The sequence below is a fragment of the Ptychodera flava genome, chromosome 16 (assembly GCF_041260155.1).
Source record: "Ptychodera flava strain L36383 chromosome 16, AS_Pfla_20210202, whole genome shotgun sequence".
NCBI classification, from domain to species: Eukaryota; Metazoa; Hemichordata; class Enteropneusta; family Ptychoderidae; genus Ptychodera; species Ptychodera flava.
In genome coordinates, this window is record NC_091943.1 from 30,828,249 (window position 1) to 30,852,351 (window position 24,103).

Below are 24,103 nucleotides of genomic sequence, written 5' to 3' on the forward strand. Positions count from 1 at the left end.
GAATTTTCCAATGTCAACAATATTCTGTCGCAAAACAAATTCATAACTCTTACATTGCAACAAAATAATTCCTTACAGCAGTCATATTACAACCATTGAACAATGTGATGAAATAAAATTGTATCCTCTAGAAGCTTACAGTTACTGGAATAAGCAGATGGAATAAAAAGCACACTGATTTTTTGTGAAATTTATTCTTTGCATTTTTTTTGAAATGTTTACAAACTTACTCTTTGGAATTTGAGTGGATGCAAAATAAAACAAAATTTATTTACTGTGGCCTCATCCTGTTTTCACTGGAATTTGTTTGAATTGGCTTCGGATACAAACTTGACGGTCAGGTTGATGTGGGTTGCATTTGGTTGTAAGGGAAGCCAGGAAATTTACAGAGGTTATCCCTGTGGACTATGGACTTTTTTCACAGCCTAACAGTTAGTGCTGCAACCACCCATAAATATTGTAAGTTTGATTGTTTCATTTTACAGTAGCTGTAAGTTTCAATGAATTTTTGTTAATTTCGTTACCAATGTCAATAAGGTTCTTGTTCTATTCCCCAAAACAAGTCGAGATACACAGTATTCAGGTAGTCAACTCAGCCTGTACATGTGTAGACTTCATTGTTATTGTCGACAAGTGAAATTCTGGTCTGCACTAGAATAAAAATTTAAAAATAAAAGTGCATTTTACACATCAACAGCTGTGTTGACAAGCTAAATAGTGGGTTTTTTAACATTCTTTGGTGTGGAACAGCTTTCAGTTGCCATTAACGATAAAAACAAAAGAATGGAAAACGTACCATCTAAAGTTACTACTGGTCCCCTAACACTAGTACCTTCAGTGTCTATACTGATAACTGCATGGACCATTAAGCATTTCTGGTTCAATATGTTTTGTGAGAAGTTGTCAGAAAAGCAATTAGAAATAAACATTTCTTGTCTTCATTATGTACTGCCTCAAGTCATTATTTCAAGGCAAGTTTTGATAATTTCTTTTTTATTTCTGAAAAACCAGTCAGTGCACCATATGATGCAGAGTAGTTTGCATGGTTTGCATGATTCGTAGAAGTGTATCGATCAGATATGATATAAATTTTCAGAGACCTACAACTCAACATTGGAAATGGCCTTTGAACCATGGATTGAAAGAATTGTGAACAGAAACTAAATTCTTGATTTTGCTGTTTCTTTGCATAATCTTGGAGTAAAATATTGTCAATTGGCATAGAATAAGATGTCAAATAAGGTAGTTCCTCTTTAATTTTGAATTGCACAGTCAAACAATACCAGTTCACACCTTTACATTATATAATATTATCATGTCACACTCTGAGCTTTACGTACACTGGTATACAGGTAAAATTTTTTGAAACATTTGTGTTTACAGACAGATTTGACAAAAAAACTTGAAGTTTTACCCGCAATGAGCGCATACATTGGAGAGTATTTCAGCTACCCGGAATGTGCAGAAAACTTTGGAAAGATGGCTGTTACTATAGACTGTACAGTAAAGACACCGGATGATGCAGTCCTTTGGTTATGGAGAACTCACAATAAAGCCAACAAGAGACTACATGGAGACAAAACAGAGGATCCGGAGCATCCAAAGATTCAATTTCCTCTGATGGAGCTGTATCCTTTCTGTAGGGAATCTGAGGATTCTGAATGGCAGGAAAGTAAGCTGCTCACTTTCCTGAAGGATTACTACCACATCACAACATAGCCCTGGATCAGCTCAGCCAGGCCATGGACTCAGAGGTCAAAGTTCACAACATTCAAACTGTAGCAAAACACAGGCTCCAGCGAGAGCATGAACTCAGACTGGAAGAGCTGAAAAACAGACGGCTCGGGATACTTGGGCTTGGGCTTAGTGGAATTGGACATGAGTATGTGTGTCTTGCTCTATGGCTTTTGCATTACATTGGTATTTCTCCTGTACATCATTTTCTGCAAGAGAAGAAGACGGAAATCCATGAAACATATAGTGTAAGATTTTTAAAGAATAAGTCAGATGTATTACAGTTTTCTTTCAAGTGTATATTGCTGTTTATTTTTGCAAGTATTTGAAAAGCCTATGAAATAGAGTACTAAAAGAATATTTTCACTTCTATGAATTGATTGCATGGTATGTATTCATGAGAGTTTATTGTCTTGCCATATTGCTGATTACTGTTGTATCAACGGCAATCTCACTGGAAGTTGAACAAAATACAAAAGTATTTTAAGCTGGCATTCCATGCTGAAACAGCACTTGGCAGAAAGAATAACTTCTAACCTTAAATATTGGGAGCTAGGAAATACAAAAGTATTTTTAAGCCTGTGCATAGAGGGTGCTGTAAGACCAGCATTGTATTTTGAATAGCCCGTGGTATAAAATCAAACAAGTGCTGTATTTAAGGCTCTAACATATCCCCACAATGTTTGATAACAGCCTTTTTTTGTGTTACCCATACTCGTACATTGTATGTCAAAATGTAAATGCTCGAAGGATGAGTTACCATCTTTACAATTATCACAAACCTGCCACTAATTGCTCTTTTTAGACAATTTTTAACTGAAAATGTTGAACCAAAAGTTGTTTTTCACAGCCTAACAGTTAGTGCTGCAACCACCCATAAATATTGTAAGTTTGATCGTTTCATTTTACAGTAGCTGTAAATTTCAATGAATTTTTGTTAATTTTGTTACCAATGTCAGTAAGTTTCTTGTTCTATTCCCCAAAACAAGTGGAGATACACAGTATTCAGGTAGTCAACTCAGCCTGTACATGTGTAGACGTCATTGTTATTGTCGACAAGTGAAATTCTGGTCTGCACTAGAATCAAATTTTAAAAATAAAAGTGCATTTTACACATCAACAGCTGTGTTGACAAGCTTAATAGTGGGTTTTTTAACATTTTTTCCGGTGTAGAACAACTTCAGTTGCCATTAACGATAAAAACAAAAGAAGGGAAAACGTACCATCTAAAGTCTAAAGTTACTACAGTCCCCTATAACATTAGTACCTTCAGTGTCTATACTGATAACTGCGTGGACCATTAAGCATTTCTGTTCAATATGTTTTGTGAGAAGTTGTCAGAAAAGCAATTAGAAATAAACATTTTTGTCTTCATTATGTACTGCCTCAAGTCATTATTTCAAGGCAAGTTTTGATAATTTCTTTTTTATTTCTGAAAAACCAGTCAGTGCACCATATGATGCAGAGTAGTTTGCATGGTTTGCATGATTCGTAGAAGTGTATCGATCAGATATGATATAAATTTTCAGAGACCTACAACTCAACATTGGAAATGGCCTTTGAACCATGGATTGAAAGAATTGTGAACAGAAACTAATTTTTTGATTTTGCTGTTTCTTTGCATAATCTTGGAGTAAAATATTGTCAATTGGCATAGAATAAGATGTCAAATAAGGTAGTTCCTCTTTAATTTTGAACTGCACAGTCAAACAATACCAGTTCACACCTTTACATCATATAATATTATCATGTCACACTCTGAGCTTTACGTATACTGGTGTACAGGTACAATTTTTTGAAACATTTGTGTTTACAGACAGATTTGACAAAAAAACTTGAAGTTTTACCCGCAAGAGCGCATACATTGGAGAGTATTTCGGCTGCCGGGAATGTGCGGAAAACTTTTGAAAGATGGCTGTTACTATAGACTCTACGGTAAAGACACCAAATGATGCAGTCCTTTGGTTATGGAGAGCTCACAATCAAGCCAACAAAAGACTAAGTGGAGACAAAACAGAGCATCCGGAGCATCCAAAGATTCAATTTCCTCCGATGGAGCTGTGTCCTTTCTGTAGGGAATCTGAGGATTCTGAATAGCAGGAAAGTAAGGTGCTCACTTTCCTGAAGGATTACTACCACATCAACAACATAGCCCTGGATCAGCTCAGCCGGGTCATGGACTCAGAGGTCAAAGTTCACAACATTCAAACTGTAGCAAAACACAGGCTCCAGCGAGAGCATGAACTCAGACTGGAAGAGCTGAAAAACAGACGGCTCGGGATACTTGGGCTTGGGCTTAGTGGATATGGACATGAGTATGTGTGTCTTGCTCTATGGCTTTTGCATTACATTGGTATTTCTCCTGTACATCATTTTCTGCAAGAGAAGAAGACGGAAATCCATGAAACATATAGTGTAAGATTTTTAAAGAATAAGTCAGATGTATTACAGTTTTCTTTCAAGTGTATATTGCTGTTTATTTTTGCAAGTATTTGAAAGCCTATGAAATAGAGTACTAAAAGAATATTTTCACTTTTGTGAATCGCTTGCATGGTATGTATTGCATGAGAGTTTATTGTCTTGCCACCCTGCTGATTACTGTTGTATCAACGGCAATCTTACTGGAAGTTGAACAAAATACAAAAGTATTTTATAGCTGACATTCTATGCTGAAACAGCACTTGGCGGAAAGAATAACTTCCAACCCTAGATATTTGGAGCTAGAGAATACAAAAGTATTTTTAAGCCTGTGCATAGAGCATGCTGTAAGACCAGCATTGTATTTTGAATAGCCCGTGGTATAAAATCAAACAAGTGCTGTATTTAACAGCCTGTTTTTGTGTTACCCATACTCGTACATTGTATGTGAAAATGTAAATGCTCGATGGATGAGTAATCATCTTTACAATTATCATAAACCTGCCACTAATTGCTCTTTTTAGACAATTTTTAACTGAAAATGTTGAACCAAATTTTTACAATCACATTGCAAATTGGTGCCATTTATTGTGTTGTGAAACATGGACATATTAAAGAGAAGCAGTCATTGGCACTGCACATGTGTGACTTACTTGTTTACATTGAAACATTTAAATTTTACGATGTACGTTATACCATGTTTAACTTTCATCAGTTGCCAACGTACCTTGGATACAATGATTACATCGGTCGTAGGAGTCCCTAGCGACTGTTGAACACAGTTCGAACGACTGCTTCCTTTAAGTTCTAATTTCACCTATCTACAGTGGCATCAGTGGATGATTTCAATTTATGGACTGTTAATGATGCCTGTTGGGCCCGCCCTATGCATAATTGAAAAGTATTTTGTCAGATGATGAAAATTATGTACATCCAAAATTTATGTTAGAGATGTTTAAAATGTAAGAGATATGTCAGATGATGAAAATTATGTACATCCAAAATTTATGTTAGAGATGTTTAAAATGTAAGAGATATGATTAAATCTGCCGTAGCATACGTGTCTGATATCCCAGCCATGACTTCAGAATTTCCATGACATATTTTACAGTATTTCATTTGTATGACTTCATTTGTCACATTGCAAGTATCAAAAAATCTGTAATGACATCTTTTACTTTGCTTCTTTTCATCCATGTGGGTTTTTTTTAAATATTTGGATACAATAGAAGCAGAACCACTTCTGCACTGTACCCCGTTCAGTGCCCACACCCCTCTACTCCCATCATTCCCTTTGCATGTACGGCATCACCCTTGCGCCATAAATGTTTTTTATCAGGTCATTTGCTCCCTAGCACTATGCAATGCAGCCTTCACCCCTCTGCACTGTTCACTACCATGGCCAACATGACGCAATCCCTCTTCAGATTGTAATAATAATCAGTTGTCCAGATTTGAGTTATGCACTGCAGATTCGACCTATACTCTGCAGATATAACCTAGTACGCTCTATAAAGATGTTAGCATAACCCTGAAGTACTGCAGTAAACATTTGTGAACAAACTATGAAAGGTCACAGTTTTGGTAGTCTCTGTGACCCAGGCGGAAGCAACAGCACCTAAAGCAGAGAGTCTGGGTCAGCGAGACTAAGTTTTGGGAAAATAGCAACGAAATACATGCTAACTATGCTAGCAATGAATTTACCGACAAATATGTGGGTATAGTATGGGATCTCCAGCTTCACTGGAAAAGCCGACATTACGTTTCACAAGGCAGAAATTAGAATAATACAACAACACACAGAACAAATTTTGCTGTGGATGATGATTCAGAGACAATGTATTTCTGATTTTCTTGAACACAAATCGAGCACCATGAATTAATATCGAACATCAACAAAATGCTTTTTTACTTTCGAATTTTAATTTGAGAGCTCTTAACAAGAAATCACGTAGTGAAATCTGTCTATAAAGGTCACCAATACAAGAAAGACAACATTCTCGGCATCAGAACACACACAAACACATACACACACACACACACACACACACACACTTTATGTGTTGATTTATATCTCTCAGTTGAGTTTCATGCATCTAGCAATCTTCACACTGTTAGATGCATGAAATTTAAGTAACGAATATATAATTACTTTGTATTTTAAGAAATTTGCGTTGTTATTTATAACGCTCTTCTTTTAGGCATCGAGCACTATAATGTTCCCACAAGGACATCTGCATACTTTGATATATATAAATGTATGTACATATTATTTTTGAACCAACTTACCTGCTCTTAACCCAAAGCCAACAAATCTAAGCTAAGTACTAGATCTCTATTAAAAATTAGCAAGCAATTGTTGTTGTTTTGTACAATATGGTGTCACTATTTCACTTCTAGACTTTTGACCTTAGTGATGGCTGCAGGATCAAATGCAACACTTGACAGGCATGCATTGATTTAGCTGAATTGACAAAGGTGAGACTTTCATGTAAACTAAAAAAATTGTCTGTCAATATTCACTGACCACTTTTATTCAAGTGTATGTACAAGTGCTATACTGTACTGTAATCAAAGTCCAAAGTCTTTTGTTACTGGGTAAACTTTTCACTTGCATCATCTAGGGCCAAACAGCACTCCACTAGCCAGCTCTGAGTAATTTTGAAACAAACACAAAGCTGGTAATTTAGACCACGTGGTTTCTGCCATTTCTGCCATGACATTGACATGTTGACCTTTTACAAGACCTATCTAATCCTTAACAATCTACATACAACAAACATCAATTTTGTCCGTATTTCTTTTCAGTTGTCATTTTATTTACTTCTCTGTAATATATCCTGAAGGGCTGCACCAATTGTTATATTCTGTAGTAATAAAGTGCCAATGATTAAAGCCATGGCTGAATTTTTCTGTAAGTGGTTGTGTGTCCTTGTGTCATCACAAATACACTACTTGGTGAAGATGTTGAATAAATTGTCTGTTTCAGGGAAAGAATTCACTGTCAATAACATGTCCCCCTGGTAAATATTGTACCAAGTCAAGCCTTGTAAAGTACGTTATATAACTGTCCTGATTTCAATACTATATTTCATAACATATGGCTCACCGCCGACTTTGAGCAGCTTGCAATGATATTAGTTTTTATCCTGTTGTGGAACATTTATCTATTTACCAGAACACAATTCCCTTGATGAAAGTGCACTGTGCACAGTCTAGCTTCAGGCAATAGGTGCAACAAGTCCCCTGCCGCAGAGTGTACGAATTTCTGTTGAACCATTAAAATATTTCTTTCCAAAGAATGTTATTGCCACATGTCTGAATAACCTACGTACAGGTGTGAGCTAAATTGTACAGATTTTTATGGCAGTATTTGGAAAAAACTTCAAAATTTATTAGGTATTTGTTCATTTCTCAGTATATGCAAATTTACACTGGCATAAAAAATCACATGATCCTGGGAAGCAATATGATCCTCAGAGATGTCAGAAAAAGACTAGTTTCATTTTAAATGACATGATAATCAAACTTTCCCATTGGTACAATAAGCTTTCCCTTATCTACATTCTCGAAGGTATTTACACATAGGAACGCACATACATATAATACAGTTCTCAATCAGAACCAAATCCCCCTAAGTTTCTAACAAATGGGGACATCCCCCTTGTGAGAGAAACCTTCAGAAAACACTGCATAGAACAATGAACTTAGAGATTAACATTGTCTGTGTTTCCCCTGTTTGTACCCCCACTAACGTCAGCAGTAACTTAGCACAACTTTCCACATCTAAACGTGAGCATTTTTACTTTTGCGGGAAAGAAAAAACCTTTCCAATCCTCTTGCTGTAAAATACCATCTCCAATTCAGGTGCTCTGTTAAACTGTACGATACCTTGAAATTTTATTTTAAGAATTAATCATTCAGTGTTATATGGCTGTGATGATGAAAAAAAGTACAATGTAATCAACAAGATTTTTTTTGGAATTTGAAAAGTCCACTGCACAAAAATCAAATAAAGAAAATTAGAAATATAGTAACTGAAACAGGTATATCTTAACTTTTTACTCAAAAGAAGGGAGTATTGTTACAATTTCATTACCATTTTCACACAAGAAAGAAGAAAGTCAGCCCTAGAAACCCGTAAACTAAATTTGAAAGTGTAGGACTAACATTTAATGAAAGAAAAGTTTCACCCAAAAATTTAGAAAACTGCCCTAAAAATTGATCTAAGCAAATTTCATGGTAATCTTGTCATGTCAAAATCAAAGAATAATTAAATTACATATGCAATTTAAAACATATGCAATATAAAATTTTCTATATCCCTGAGTATACGTACAGCACACATACAATAAAATAAAGACACAGAGACACTGTGGTTTTCCACATCAGATAAGATCCCATTGTCATATAGACATATGAGAAAATGAAACTAAAATCTCACTGAAGCATTAATCTATGATAGATTTTATATAAATAGTTAAAGATCACAAGTTTCTTCATGCTAGCTGTACCTGTTCACCCCTGATATCCTAGGTCCACACTTTCCATTGGCGACAATGGGTTTGAGGACTTGAAAATAATGATGGTGAAAGGGTTGGGGTGTAGCATTGGTAAAGAACTGAGGCATTGGCTCTAGCCAGCTGGCTATCTACTGTTGCTAGGGAAGGTGTCATGAAAAGGCGTGTTGTGCAAAGGTCATACATCAGGTTCTGCTGATACATGCACGTCCATTATATGCTAATCAGATTTCTGTAGTTTTCCAGTGGAAGATAAGGTAGTCGCCTGTGCTGTAAGCTTGGTCATTTTGATACGTTGGAATACGTCGAACCAGAAGTTCAGGTAAGTTACAAAATGTACATTATACATTTCACATCCACGGTTTGAGCTTTGAACATGTTTCACAAAAGGTCTAGAAATTTGTGGTCTTTAGAAGGTCAACTGCTGTATGGGATGACAATGTACATAAGACGCCATTAGTTGTATGCTACAATATTCATTGGTGTTACTGCAAGTTACCACTAAGATGTGTTGAAACAAGTGGCCCTATGTATTCTGCATTTGCAAGAGGCACAAGTTCAATTTAACAAACACTGACATACAGTAATTCTATGAGTGTTCAACATAACAGTGTTCTGGGAAAGCCACACCCAATTGCAGGTAAAACATAGAGTCATAAGAACACTAAAACAGAAGATTTTTATCATACCGGTATGTTGAACTGAACTTGTATCATTATGAGCTAAAAAACTAAAGGGATCATGTTTGATTTGAGTAGCAATTGAAACTTAGTACACTGGGCCGTAGGTATGCTGATTTGTAATACATGCATAGATAGTTACCAGGAAATGAATTGTTAGAAATATAACCTAAATGAATGCCAAAGAGACAAATATAAACACATGACCACACTGAATTGAAAAGATTTTCTAAAAGTTCAATTGGTTTGTCAAAACTCATAAAAGGGATTCTGTTTGAAAGCACAAAGTGTGGATAGTAGTAACTAAACAACTGTGTTATCTCAGATTCTGATTTCAGTTAATAGGAATACAAATAGACAAAAACTCTTGTACTGTGGACCTTAATGCATGCCATGCTGACAGAACATTTTTTAGCGGTAGCATAACAAGTTGTTCAACAAAATAGACTGCAAGATATCAATGCATATACATGGAAATTAATTTATAGGAGTTTAGACTGCATTCATAATAACGGTTATGGGGAGCCTGGAGGAATCTCGATTGAAATTTTACTTTTTTGCAGACCCCCTCCATACTCTAAGAAGTTTTCAAGTCCCCATCTGTATGATCAAAATTTTTTAAGTCCCTCCCTAGTTATCATATAGCTGCATATTTATTAGGATGCACGCAAATAAAAAGTAAACATGTAATGGGCAGTTCTGCTCCCAGAAGTTCAATACTACCTGTTATTAGCAGTTTGTAGAGCCATATTTCTAAGGCAAGTCTTTAAATTGAGTCATTGTTAAACATCAGTGGACTTTTTTGATTTATCAGTCAAAGCCGACTTGAGTTAATCCAATTTGATCTGGCCAGCTGGCCAATGGCACCTGCTAAAGAGCATACACAATGACAATCATGAAAGAGTATGAAAAGTGTAAATTCCTGGCTACATAAGATGCTACTTATAAGTTTTACAATATTGACAATACTGGAAGGTTAAAATATTCTATCAAATAAACACTTTAATCTCTGAAAGTTTTGGTGTGATAATGGCAAATTTGGTAAACTTAAAATAATTCCATTTAGTTATACATCTTTTATTTAAATTAGTATCTTAACTGTACAAAGTATTACTTTTGTGTTATTCTATGAGAATGTGAAAATTTAGAAAATCAAGCATGGTGACCGTCATCTTTTTTCTTTAATATTTGATTATTCTCATATGCCAGAATTCAAAAATCCCTGATAACATTCAAGTCTCCTGGTCTTCCATGTGTTGCTCTCTGGCCTGATACTTGTGTACAAAAATATGTTTCACTGTATGAGCATCACATGACCCGAACTCTTCTTCAGCTACTTCATAGTCAGAGCTAGTTCTGTCACAAATTCGATAACTTTTACGATAATTTTGTTCAGTTTCTACAACTGCATTCTTGTTCTATTCCCTAGGGCGTGTTGAACTGTCCAGTATTCAGTTTGCCAAATGCAGCCTGTAAATATGAACCCTGCATTTGTATCATTAACAAATGACTCAGTCGAGACTCTAATTCAATTATCACTCAATATTCATACATGTATATGCAGGCTTCCCTTACCAAAACTAGAGGTATGAATGAATAGAGTTTTGTTGACAAACTGAATATTGTGTGTTTCAGCATGCTGTAGGGAGACAGCAAGAAATGTACTTGATATACTGCAAAGAAATATTGAAAAAATAGTCAACAGTTACAACTGTTGCCCTGATACTAGACCTACTTGTTTGATTTTTTTTTTACAAAAAATCATACATGTCTAGATTTTTTTGAGACAAAAGTAAGGAAATGCGACAAAATGGTTCTAGATCTTGCTTAATTATTACTAAAATTAGAACAATTGGATGACATTAACATTGAATCATAAAAAAGGAAACCAACAAATTTTCACGTCCCCCTATAGGCAGAGCAAACCTTTCACATCCTCCTACTGCCCCAAAATTTTTTTAATCCCCCCTGAATTCCTCCAGCCCCCTAAATCTTTTTTTGTTAACGCAGCCTTACAGTAACCATTTTTGTTTTATTATTTTCAGTGAACTTCTTTGACCAAATACAGTCATGGCTTCATCATTAGACTCCAGAGAAAAACTGCTGACTGACATTGATGACAAGGTATTGCTGTGTGCAATTTGTATGGAGCGATTCAAGTCACCGAAAATACTGCCTTGTCACCACACATTTTGTGAACTTTGTCTCACAAAATGGGTCAAAGCAAACAATGGTCAGCTGATATGTCCAACCTGCAAGAATCAATGGCCTTTACCCTCTAGAGGGGTACCAGCTATCACCAGCAATCGATTTTTGAATGACCTTTTGGATGTTATCAGCAGCAACATTCCATCTGAAAGGATCGGTGATACGGTGTGTGAACAGGCTAGGTGTAGGAATGAGGCAAAGTACTGGTGTGGCGACTGTGGTGGACATTTTTACTGCAATGTCTGCATACAAACTCATAAAGTAGTGACTGTCTTGCAAGATCATGAACCAATGACAATTGCAGAATACAATGAGAAGATGTCAACACAGCACTTCAGAATGACTCAGCCAAGATTCTGTGCTAATCACCGTAGTACAAAATTAGAATTCTACTGTGATACTTGTCAAGTTCCAATATGTCATAAGTGTACAGTCGTTGACCACCCATCACGAAATCATGAGATGTTGTCACTTAAGTCAGCACTGGAGAAGTACATGCCAGATATGAAAGCATATTCATTGAAAATTGCTCAGAAAGTTAGTGATTTAAAACTAAGAAAGGACAGAGCATGTGGTGTTCGAAAAGACCTGGATATAAACAGGTCTACAGCTGAACAACAAATTAATACGCTGTGTGAAAAATTAATTGATGAAATTAAAAAACAACAAATGAAAACGCTTTGTCAAGTCGATGATATCTACATACCAAAGTGTAAACAAAGTGATGCCAATATAGAACTTCTGGAACATAAAATTGCCAGTGCAGAAAGTATGCTTTCATATCTGAACCATCTCTTGACTTTTGGTGGAGCTGTGGACATCATGACGGCACAAAAACGGATGAAAGATCAACAGCCGCACTACGATGATCTGACTAATGTACCTTGTGGTGACACTGACAGTGACCTGGTTTTCACAGAAAATCCTTACTGTTTAGGGATTGATCTTGGTGTTGTCAGAGGAAATCGTCTCACAAAACAAGGTACGTCAATACAAAAAAAGGTAATTTTGAAACAAACTTGGAAGAATTAAAGGTCTGGTGAAACATCCATGTTGCATAATCACAGAAATACAGTTGATGGTCTATAGAACAGTTATGTGTATTTCTTTTTTCGTTTAGCGCGCGCGATTATTAAGTATGGCAAACGGAAAATGCAATGTGGTCGTGTCCCAAACCCTCTCCAGTCGCCTTTTTCAGCTTTCTGAAGTTTGCCCGATGTTGTATCTTATAACACTGATAACAGGAAGTAAGTACCTGTCCAGTATTTCACACCTTCATGTGCTCCCACGGGGAGTAAGCTTAACTTCTATGGTTTCAGCTTGCATAATTAGTATCATACTCTCAGTGTTCACGCTAACGCTCGCAACACTTGCAAATTGCGATAAATGAATAATTAAATGCGGCGAAAATTCTATCAAAACGACTCTCCACACTTGCGAATATATATTTTGACGTGAAATTCGGTTTCGCCAGCCAAAGCTACAACTAAGCGCGTTTTGCTGATTGATCGAAGCGGCTAGCCGTCAGGCAGCGGAAAATCGCCGCCTAAAAGCAGGACGGTCGCCGGGTGAAATATGCAAAGATTGCTTCTTTACCTTCTTTCACAGACGATAAAGCAATAATCTTTCTAAAATTGAAAAGAAAATGAACTAAACGCAATGAAATGTGGCCTGCAGAACGATTCTACTTGCTTGGTCTCAAAACACGGCCGATTTCTTCAAGATTACGCGAATAACACGTTCATCGTCGTGATTTTCGAGGAGATGGTTAAATTTGTGATCCAACTACGTACATGGGAGTGTAGTTCTGAATGTTTTGTGTGAGCGCACGGCCAGTTGACAAATCTGTTGGTGTGTTTTTTGAGTGATTCTTTTGCACACCTTGAGGGTATTTATGTTGCAGTGGCGGGCATATCGATTACGGGATCAATAGATCAATCCGAAAACTGATCTCCTTAGCAGACTACCCAGCTAAGGAGCGCCTGTGCTCCATATATCCAATCATGAGACGTGCAATCTATGTGTTGTATTCTGTGATTTGTTCATTTACATTCCCGACATGTATCGGCTGCTCTGATTCGCTAAGAATTTTTACGCAGTAAATTGCCATAAGCAATTTAACAAAGGCATCATGAAGTTCATACCGGCATCGATCCGGTTTTTACAAGGAATAATTACCAGCACCAAATGATTTTTTTGGTTCGAAAAAGTAATCGAAGCACAGAGAAGTACGTTTGGTTGTTTTATCTCGTTTCTAGTCGTGAATTTGCGCCTAAACGTGGTCTGTCTGGGAGAGCAGACAAGTCGATACTGACCGTGCCCATGCTATTCTTATGCATGTGTGCATCGTACACATTGTCGGTACAGAGTCATTACTGATACGATTTACGTGAACGAGCAAAGCCGACCTTCATTGACCGTGGATTTCGTTTAACAAAGCAGACGGCGCTTGCAGTATTCTTTTGGTCGAGCAATTCTCCAACAGACGTAGCGCTAGCAGGAGAGTCTGCTGGTGAGAAACGGACGGCTAGCATGGTTGCCCCGTGGAGGTACTTACTTTGTTAACATTTGTTAGCGGATACGAGGCAGAAATAAGGGATGGCAGGGGGACCACTATTCGATGTAAATGAATCCCGTTGTGACGTCAGAGTGTGCCAACATGACCAAATGAGGCACAGTAAGTTTGGCTACCCACAATTCTCCATGATCTGTACACACGTAGATCACTCACTGAACTGAAGCAAATTTCTTCTTATACACGGAACAACTTGGTCCATATTTCAAAATTCTGGCAACATACATGTAGGTCTGATAATCATAATTTTCTGATTTCTCTCTGTCAATAAGGAGAAGATCACCCCTTTTCCGCAAAGGAGATAGCAATTATGTAATTTTGTCGGCATATATTTTTGACAGCCATACACAATATTTTCAAGGAAACTAAGAGAATAGTAAGTTGCATCTGTGTTGGTAAAAGAAAGGGTATTGATTTTTTCAATGTTCGTAGAAAAGGAAATTTGCATGTCTGACAGGTGGTATGATGAGACCATCTTAGATGCTGATAACATTATCTTGACCAGCCTGCAATTTTTAGCACCTCCAAACATCGACGTCTCATTTAATCTACTCTAGAATTTTAAACAATCAATAATATTGGAACATAGTTTTAACAAACAATCCTGAACTTAAATTGTAAGCTAAAGATTGTTAAGAAACTGATTAAATTGAAAAAAGCCTTTAGCCAAAAATGTCTGAGTAAACAAATCAAGGGGAGTTGTGGGTAGCCTCACTTACTGTGTGAGGGCGTGGCCTAAGTTTAGCGAATTGACCCCGAATTGACCCTGCACATAGAAATATAAAAAATTAGCACTCGAGCATACTTTATGTAGAAATGCTATAGCGAGTGTAACAATATTGCCACCGGAAGCTAAATAGCTCAGTAGTACAGGTTGATTTCACCAGACCTTTAAGTGCACAGTGGTAATTACTCTTGAGTTTGCATTAATTTTAAGCAGGTCATGAAACTGTTACCATGAAAATTTGTAGGGTTTATTGTTGGTTGTATTTTATCAAAGTTTACGTGTTTTATAAACTTACATATACTGGCAAACAAGGTAGCCAAACACACACATACATTCAAGACTGGGATTGTTCTCCTATTGGGTGCTTGCTTTCCCTGGGAAACACAGGATATCTGTTAAAGGTTATTTGAATAATAATAAACTTGTGCATAATAATTGCCGTGGGTGAACATGGCTCAATAAGGATAATTTAATACGATATTGCAGTTCTAAAAAGCAGCTAAGGGAGCCGTCATTATTTACAGCCCGGGGGGTGATCGGAGGAATTTCATCGGAAACTCCTAAATTTTGAGTAAGCCCTCCCCTGCCAACCATGATGAATTTGAGTACCCTCCTCTCTCACTCTGAAATTTTGACTAACCCCCCCCCTAGAAAACTCAAATATAATTTTGTAAAATTTACAAAATACAGCAATAGTAAAGACCTTTCAAATCCTGATATACCCTGCTAGATTATCATCAGTGATCTCATGACAGGTGAAAAAAGTGAAACCATCAAAATGAAATTCAAAGTCACAACAAAATGCAGATATAAAAGCTCACGCTATAACCAGTGTCTAACCGTATAGCATATTGTTTAATTTGGATGGGTATCATGACAGGGTTTTCACTATGGTGTCTGACTGGGCAGAATTTTATAGTATAGGGGGAGAACACGCGAGACGCTGAGGGGGAAAGTGTCAGTTGGGGCTGTCCCCTATCTTGTGTGGAAAATTTTGAGAAATTGATGTGTGCAATGGTGCAGTCTTGTGCAATCTCAGAGGTGTTCTTAATTTGTTTTTTACTAAGTAAAACTGTTAGGACACCCCAAGGGGGAGAGCACGAGACGGGGTCCCCCTCTAATATCAAAAAGTTTGAGAAATTGATGTGTTTAATGATGCAATCCGAGAGGTGTTTCAATTTATTTTGCACTCAGTAAAACTGTTTGAAAATGATATTAAACACTGATATTTTTATTACATTTTTACATGATCAGTGTTTGAGTCACAATATTCAACAACCAACAATGACAATATATTTTGTGAAAAACAGTTCTCAGTTTGCCAGAGATTGAAGACAAATGAATATGCAGGAATGGAAAATCTGTGACCTTCTTGTGTCATTACTTTAGCTGCCAGCTTCTAATGAAAAGCCTGAATATGGTATGGTTGAATGTCAAAATGGTTATTGAAGTGAGGTAAATTAAAATATGTGTTTCTTTGATAATAAAGGATGAATTCAAAACAGTTCAGTTTTGTCCTAGATCCTGTGAAAATTTTGAGAAATTGTTGTGTGCAATAGTGCAGTCTAGTGCAATCTGAGAGGATTTCAAATGTCATTTTCAAACTGTTTGAAAATGACATTAAACACTGATATTTTATTACATTTTTGCATGATCAGTGTTTGAGTCACAATATTCAACAACCAACAATGACAATACATTTTGTGAAAAAAGTTCTCAGTTTGCCAGAGATTGGAAATGAATATTTCCTTTCACAATTTGCCTTTCACAAGTAAAAATGATAGAACACCCCAAGGGGGTACAGCACGAGAGGGGTGTCCCCCCTCTCACATCAAAAATTTTGAGAAATTGATGTGTTCAATGGTGCAGTCTGAGGTGTTTCTATTTATCTCGCACAACAAATTTAGTAACCCCCTTCTTCCTCTCCAAATTTTAGCAAACCCCCTTGAAGTTTTCAATTTTTTGAGAGACCCCCTCACATTCCTCCAACCCCCCAGGCCATAAATGATGACGGCTCCCTAAAGCTTCCCATCTATTGCTTTAATATCTGTGCAGGTAAAGCAATAAAATCTGAGGTAGAGAGGAGAGGTGGAAACAGGATGGAGACAGTCACTCGCAAGAGGGAAGAGGGAAGTGTGACTAAAACTGGTAACACTGGAGGACGAGAACATGGTGTTGTTGGAAAGAAAGAGACACAGCCTGAGCCCCTTGTAGTACGAGCCAAACATCGTCAGCCAACAAAAGAAGTTACGCTATCAAAGAGAGAAACAAAGGCTGCTACAACCAAGCAATCAAATCTGCCATGTGTGTTTGCAGATTCACCACGTAAGTGTACCGGATGAAGTTAACAATTATTCAGTACAAGACCTAACTTTTGATACTTTGACTGGATTTTTCACATATGGCAGTCAGAAGGGGCATGGTGAATGTTCATGTCTGGGATTTATGTAAATGAAACTGAATATATCGAAAGGCAAGTTACATTTCTCACTTAATTTTATGCTGATAGACACTTTTTGATATAGTGAGTTACCGTTCTACAATATAAGTAGACAGCACCATGACTCTGTATAGTAGGAAGAGAGGACTAAGCTGGAAATTTATTCATAGCAATTAGTTTTTACAGATTACAGTAGGTTAAGCAAAAAAACAGCTATATGTTGGTAACTCATTTTAAGTCTATCACAATCAAAGTAAGACTTTAATGAAGTGGACAGGCACACTGTGTGCCAAGTGGTGCAGCCAAAAAATAACCAAAATCCTTGTTTTTGTACGGGTTGGTTTATACTAGACATAAACTTGCATATATGACGATTCCAATCCCAGCTTGTTGGAACTGCTCTAATACTGTACCTACGCACTTTGTTGTCTTAAGCTAAGTGCTTGATCAAGCACTTTATTAAAAGTTTTACATTTTTGTTTACTTTTACACCCTACATCATTTCTATTCAAAGTTAATGTTGCTAGAATGACGTTCCTACATCCATGTGACTTTTGAACTACATGTCACTCAAACAGGACAAGATAATGAAGTCTTTTCTCATGAAATTTGATAACTATGCATTCTAAACTCGGCATTGTGGTTCCTACCATAAATGAGGTAACAATAAAAAGATTCCTTGTTTCAGTATAAATCGAATAATTTGTGCAAAAATACTTCTACCCATATTTGTCAGACATGTATACTGTTTGCAGAAGCAAGGATTTTACTTTGAAAGACCGAGATTGAAAACTTTCTCAAAATGACTCCTACTTACTCAATTCTTATTTTCAATGATTTGGAAATTATGTATGATCGATAGAGGAGATAGCATTTTTGTATAATTTTCCACTGATTATGTCTTCAGCCATGCAGAATAATATGGTGGAATGTAGGGAGACTAGTTGCACCAAATACAATGATATTGATTTTTTCCATTGAAAATAACAAAAAATTTGCATGCTAAGTTTTCTCGGAGAATGACCCTTCAGTTTATCATAAGTTGCTGCCCAAAAGTATGGTATTTGTAGTACCAATAGAATGTGACTTTAATGATTGTTTAATGGTTATTTGGAAACTTTCACTGAATGATGCTGCACATTATTGCTTATGTAGAACTAAAAAAGTTATCAGACAAGTAACCTTCAATGATGCAAATCAAAGAGAATTGTGGGTATTTATTGTACTGTGATGCCCCGGCCCTACTTAGTACACTCAATTGTGAGAATGTCACAACAGATTTGAGGAACCTACCGGTAACAAAACAAGATATTTTTAGCTGTAAAAGTACAACACTGGTGATCTGTTCAGGGCGGCATGAGGATTTTACTCACATGATGATTGAACTCCTGGACCCAATGCTGTATTGTGAATGACTGGATTCCATTTCCATTTGGATCTAAATGTACAGTGAAAAACAAAACATTTTATTGGTAAAATTGTTTAATGTTTAAAGTAAGCATTCCCATTGTTCCACAAACTGTTATAAAAGCACTACAGTTACCAGCGAAAAGGAACAACCATAATCTTCATTCATTCTCAAACTGAGCAAATTAAAAGGTGACTCAATAACAGCTAATTTACATTGGAAAGAAATTTTAACTCATTATTACTAACCATCATATTACTGTAATTATTATCACAATTAAGGCAGAATGCGAATCAGGGACAGAAATTCAGACTCTCAAACTTTTACAATTCTTTTCAAGTTTACCACTTGTAGGGGTTCATTTTAAAGCTTTTTTATTCATTTTAAAGCTTTTGCCGAAAGAAAGACTTTGACCATCTTAGTTTTTTAACAATTGAAAAATGTTACTTTTCTTCATAGCATTAACACAGGGATGGTGGCCATTTTGAATTCAAAATATCAGTAAATATCGGGTACTCTGTTCTTCTAGTACCAAAATTTGAACAAAATTTGCAAAATTGATCTCTGATTTTTATTCTTGAATTTGAAATAGAATAGTTGACAGATTCCTTGATGAAATTTTGAGCAAAGTTTACGTATTTCACATTCAAGGCACATACTACCTTGATAAGCAGGAAAAATATTTTTCATATTTTTTGGGAAAATTTATAAGTTCGTTGTTGCAAGCTGTTGAAGGATAATAAATTTTCCTAATAGAATACATGGAGAAAAGTGTGTTTGCTAGATATTGAAGGGGAATATCGGTTAATGATGTACATGTAGGAACCAATGTAACACTGCTGTAGTCCCCTTATCTGACTGCTCTCATACATCAAGAGGATCCCTGGTAAAATGACTAGGAAACCCTGGTAACATTTACCTGGTTACAGCCTTCAACAGGACACTGTTTTCTGCTAATACTTTCCTGAAAGTATGATAAAAGAATTTTGAATTTACAGTGACACCAATATAGATATTAGTAAATAATCTTCAAGGCCCTGATATCTTGTCGCCATTGCAAAAAAAATAGCAAAACTTTCCCTGCTCTACTAATGTTATTATGTTGGTTACAGATAGGCTTACTTTATTTGTCACAATGTACTGTTAGGTAATAAATTTACATGGTACAACTATTTGGAATTCACCTCAATTATTGACAGCATACCAGGAAAGATATTTTTGCATGTAGAACATTTTCAAATGTTATTCATATCCTGTCAGATAAATGAATGAACATAATAATGAATAACAGCTATAAAGATTTAAACTGAAATCTAAGTGTTGCCATGGCAACATGGCTTTCCCTTAATCATGTGAATGTCAGTTTAACATTAAATTACAATATCTGTTCCAAAACTAAAATGAGTTCTACATTAAAAACAATGGTTTTCTACACTTTGAAAAAGTTAGTTCATTAACTTACCAATACTGTTGCCATGGTAAATAGTCATTAAAATATCAAAATAACAAACATTAGTCAAGATTAGAATTGCCATTGTGCAGCAGTTTGATTTATATCAACATCTATTCTCAATTTAAACTACATTAGCCAACACGGCTTATTGTCATGATATAATATTTAAATTTCATTACATATATCTACTTTTGACCTTTGACCTCTTTGACCTTGCGGTCATCTGGACAAATCAAGGTTAAACTCTAGGAAAAAAGTTGAAATACCAAACAGGTATATCTATTCTTAATTTAAAGCTACATTAGCAATCCCCGTAGCTTATTCTCATGACATTTATTTTAATTTCATTACATATATTTACTTTTGATCTTTGACCTCTTTGACCTTGCGGTCATTTGGACAAAATCAAGGATAAAATCCAGGACTAAAGTTGAACGACTAAATAGATTTACCTTTCCATAAAACTATCAAAGATATGTACCCATAATGTGCCTTGCAATAAAATCTTTAAATGAATGTACAAAGGATGGCATTTCTTACACTTGGAGACAAATCATTGAAAAAAACAAGATTTCTATTGTTGCCATTATGGCATAGCAGCAAAAATTCAGTAAGGCTGAGGATTTACTCTGTAGAATTGTCATATTGAACTTACATTTGAATCAATATCTGTGTTTATGATTTCAAACCATCAGCACACATAGTTCAGTAATTCAACAACTGCTTTGCCAGTTTTGACCTTTGACCTCTTTGACCCTGTGGTCAGGTGGAGAAATTTTAGTCTGAAGGGTCAAGGTCCTTATTTCAGACAGATAACCCATCATGTTTGGCCTGCCATCAAAAAATCAAACGAAAGTATCCATAGTACATACACTCAGCAAAAATGGCAGTTCTATTCTCAGTCTAGCATGTTGAAAAAGCAAGTTTTAAGAACATAATGTTACATTGTTTTGTTGCCATGGTAAAAGGACATTAAAATATGGAATTAAAAAAATTGTAAAATTGAGTATTTAACTTGATGAATCGTCAGTTTGATGCATTTTAAACAGTGTTGATATCTATTCTCAGTATCAAGCTGCCTTTGTGTGAACGGTTTGTTACACGGTAAATGCATTGCAATTCCACTCTGCTGATGTGCTTGTTTTGACCTTTGACCTTACAGGTGGCTGGTCAAAATTCGAACTGGTGGGTCAAGGTCCTAGTCCAGGACAGAAGTCCAATGATCCATGTGGTTTAACATTTCACAATGACCGACTTCTGGTGTGTGACAAAGGCAACAATGTTGTTCAGATACTGAACAAAGACTACACATGTGAAAAGGTGCTAGGAAGTTTCAGCGGTCAGTTTGCCAAGCCATTCAAGCCAAAGTATGTAGCAGTCTCTCAGGACAATCACTACTACATACTTGATGACAATAATTTGCAAATTATTGTGTATGATCAAACTAATAAAGTTATAAGAATAATTACTTTACCTGGAAACACAAATCCCTGGTGCATAACTCTCTTGAAAGGGTTTGTTTTGGTCACTGATGTCCAAGGTCATAGGTTACTCAAGTACACCACGAATGGTCAATATGTTGGAGAGATTGGTAGTCCAGGTAGAGGCCGAACAGAATTCAACTGTCCCTACTTTGTCGCTGTCAACAGTAGGGATGTCATCATGGTGTCTGACTGTCACAATCACTGCATCAAGTGTTTTGATGCTGATTTCAATTACCTGTACCAATACGGTGAGAAAGGTCGTGGCGACAGTCAGCTGTACTGGCCATACAGCATTGACGTTGATGGCGCTGACAATGTTTATGTTTGTGATAACTACAATTCTAGGATTTCGATGTGGAGTCGAGATGGGACGTGGCGATGTCATCTATGTGAAGTGTACAGACCCTGGTACATTGCAGTCAGCCGAGACAGAATCTGTGTTAGAGGGATGATAGACGAGCACATCACAGTATTTTCTAAGTAGACAGAAACACCAAGATGATGTGTATGTCTGCATTTCATCAAAATACTGCATTTCTGTCAAAAACTTTTGGCGCCATGCAATTTTCTGATTATCACTCAAGCGTGACGACGAACGAATCGCACCGTTTACATCATGTTTACATTCCAAAAACCCTCTATTTCTCACATTTAGAAAGATAGCTTTTGCAAAATATTATTCTATGTTGATGTCGCCTCATGTCTAGAGTAATTATAAGCCCAAATGATGTTGTTTTCTGATAATTTTCACTCAGAAAATTTAGGAACTTTGACAAAGGTGTGCCAAACAATCAAGTATACGTTTCCGTATTTGACACGCAAGGCCCAAGGCGCAGCGTGATGCAGTTCTGTGAACAGATGAAGTGAAGTCGAAAGGGTCACATTTGTAGACAAAATACTGAATGAATGCTGTATATTGGTGAAAATCGCTTCACCTCTTGGGTACAAATATACCATAGGTGAGGTATTTTCAACAATTTGAAGATACAAATATGTATAATTTTGACGTGATCGATGTCTGAAATGCAGTGTACACTGCATTGTTACCGATCCCATCTCATCCAAACTCCACTAGACTTGGGCGAATCAACAATTGTGCGCGCAAAATGGATTTTGAAAAAATACCTGTGCATCCCCGGTGATGTCTCTTTTGATCTGGCATGGCAATATTTCCACTCAATAGTTATTGATTCTGTCACTGTGAACGACATAAATGACAGAGCCAGCACCACTAAACACCTCAATCATGTATTTAGGCCGCATCATAGAACTATGAAATATGATTTTAAGAACAACGATAAAAATCTTTTCTTGGCTGATTTGAGTGATGTATCCTGGCAGTCTGTGTACGAATGCGAGGATCTAACTGATGCATATGCAAATTTCCATAGCATCTTTTATGACGTTATGCAGAGACACCTCGAGGTGATTCAGTTCGTAACAGGCAACAATGTATCAAAAATCTTGGCTTTCTTGGGGTTTGCTTAAGTCCATCAACACGAAACATAAATTGTTTAGTAAAATGAAAAATAATCCTTACGATGAAAATGTTAAAAATAAGTACACATTGTACAGAAATCTACTGACGAAGCTGCTTAAATCAGCAAAGAAAAATATTATACAAATCTGGTATTTAGTGCAAATGAAATTTTGAACAATTCCTGTACAAAATGTACTCCAGACAAATTGCATACAAATAGACCCGACAAGCCTTGTGTGTCGGATAGTGTTGATATTGCTGAAGAGTTTAATGAGTATTTTACCAGTGTAGGGCCAAATCTTGCTGAGAAAATTCGTAACAACGGGGATTTTCGTCAATACCTAAAAGGCGACCATCTTAATTCTTTTTTCTTTCGCCCGGTCTCTGAAAATGGTGTGTTCAATGAAATTAGGAAGATAGACCCCAATAAATATATCGGGCAAGATATGATTCACCCTAGGCTTGTAAACCATGCAGCACATATTATTTCTTATCCACTGGTACATGTAATAAATTGTTCTTGAAGCCAAGGCGTCTTTCCAAACGACTTAAAAGTCGCCAAAGTCATACCAGTCCATAAAAGGGCTCTGTTACGAATGTTGGAAATTATCGGCCTATCTCTGTTTTACCAGTCTTCAGTAAAATAGTTGAATCTGTTGTTAAAAACCAACTCATCACTTACCTGGAGAAGTATGATATTCTTCTCAAGACTCGATTTGGTTTTTTCAAAAAACATAGTACAAAACTTGCTTTGGCCGATTTGATCTCTGATATAATGACTTTACGATGGTTTCACAACTTTTGGGATTTTTATAGACCTTAGAAAGGCTTTTGATACTATTAATCATGACATTATGTTACAAAAATTAGACTATTATGGTATAAGGGGGTTGCCTTTACACTGGTTCAAAAGCTATCTTTCAGAACGTAAACAAACCGTCAATAGAAGCAATGTATTTTCGTCATATAGGTCAGT

The 24,103-nt window shown here is 36.4% G+C and overlaps 2 protein-coding genes and 1 long non-coding RNA gene across 3 annotated transcripts in view; 2 read left to right on the top strand and 1 right to left on the bottom strand.

The window, feature by feature from the left end:
- Positions 1 to 24,103, top strand: part of LOC139114563 (uncharacterized) — a 485,747-nt gene that overhangs the window by 156,062 nt on the left and 305,582 nt on the right. The window lies entirely within an intron of this gene.
- LOC139113982 (tripartite motif-containing protein 2-like) lies at positions 8,882 to 17,204 on the top strand. The gene is made up of 3 exons (XM_070675454.1): positions 8,882 to 8,994; positions 11,398 to 12,542; positions 16,918 to 17,204. Exons 2-3 carry the CDS (start codon positions 11,423 to 11,425, stop codon positions 17,202 to 17,204), a joined length of 1,407 nt encoding a protein of 468 aa, XP_070531555.1. The 5' UTR covers positions 8,882 to 8,994; positions 11,398 to 11,422.
- LOC139114584 (uncharacterized) lies at positions 18,608 to 21,773 on the bottom strand. Its single transcript, XR_011547900.1, has 3 exons — positions 21,638 to 21,773; positions 19,630 to 19,674; positions 18,608 to 18,740 (listed from the first exon to the last, which is right to left on the bottom strand). It is a non-coding gene; the product is annotated as an uncharacterized lncRNA (long non-coding RNA).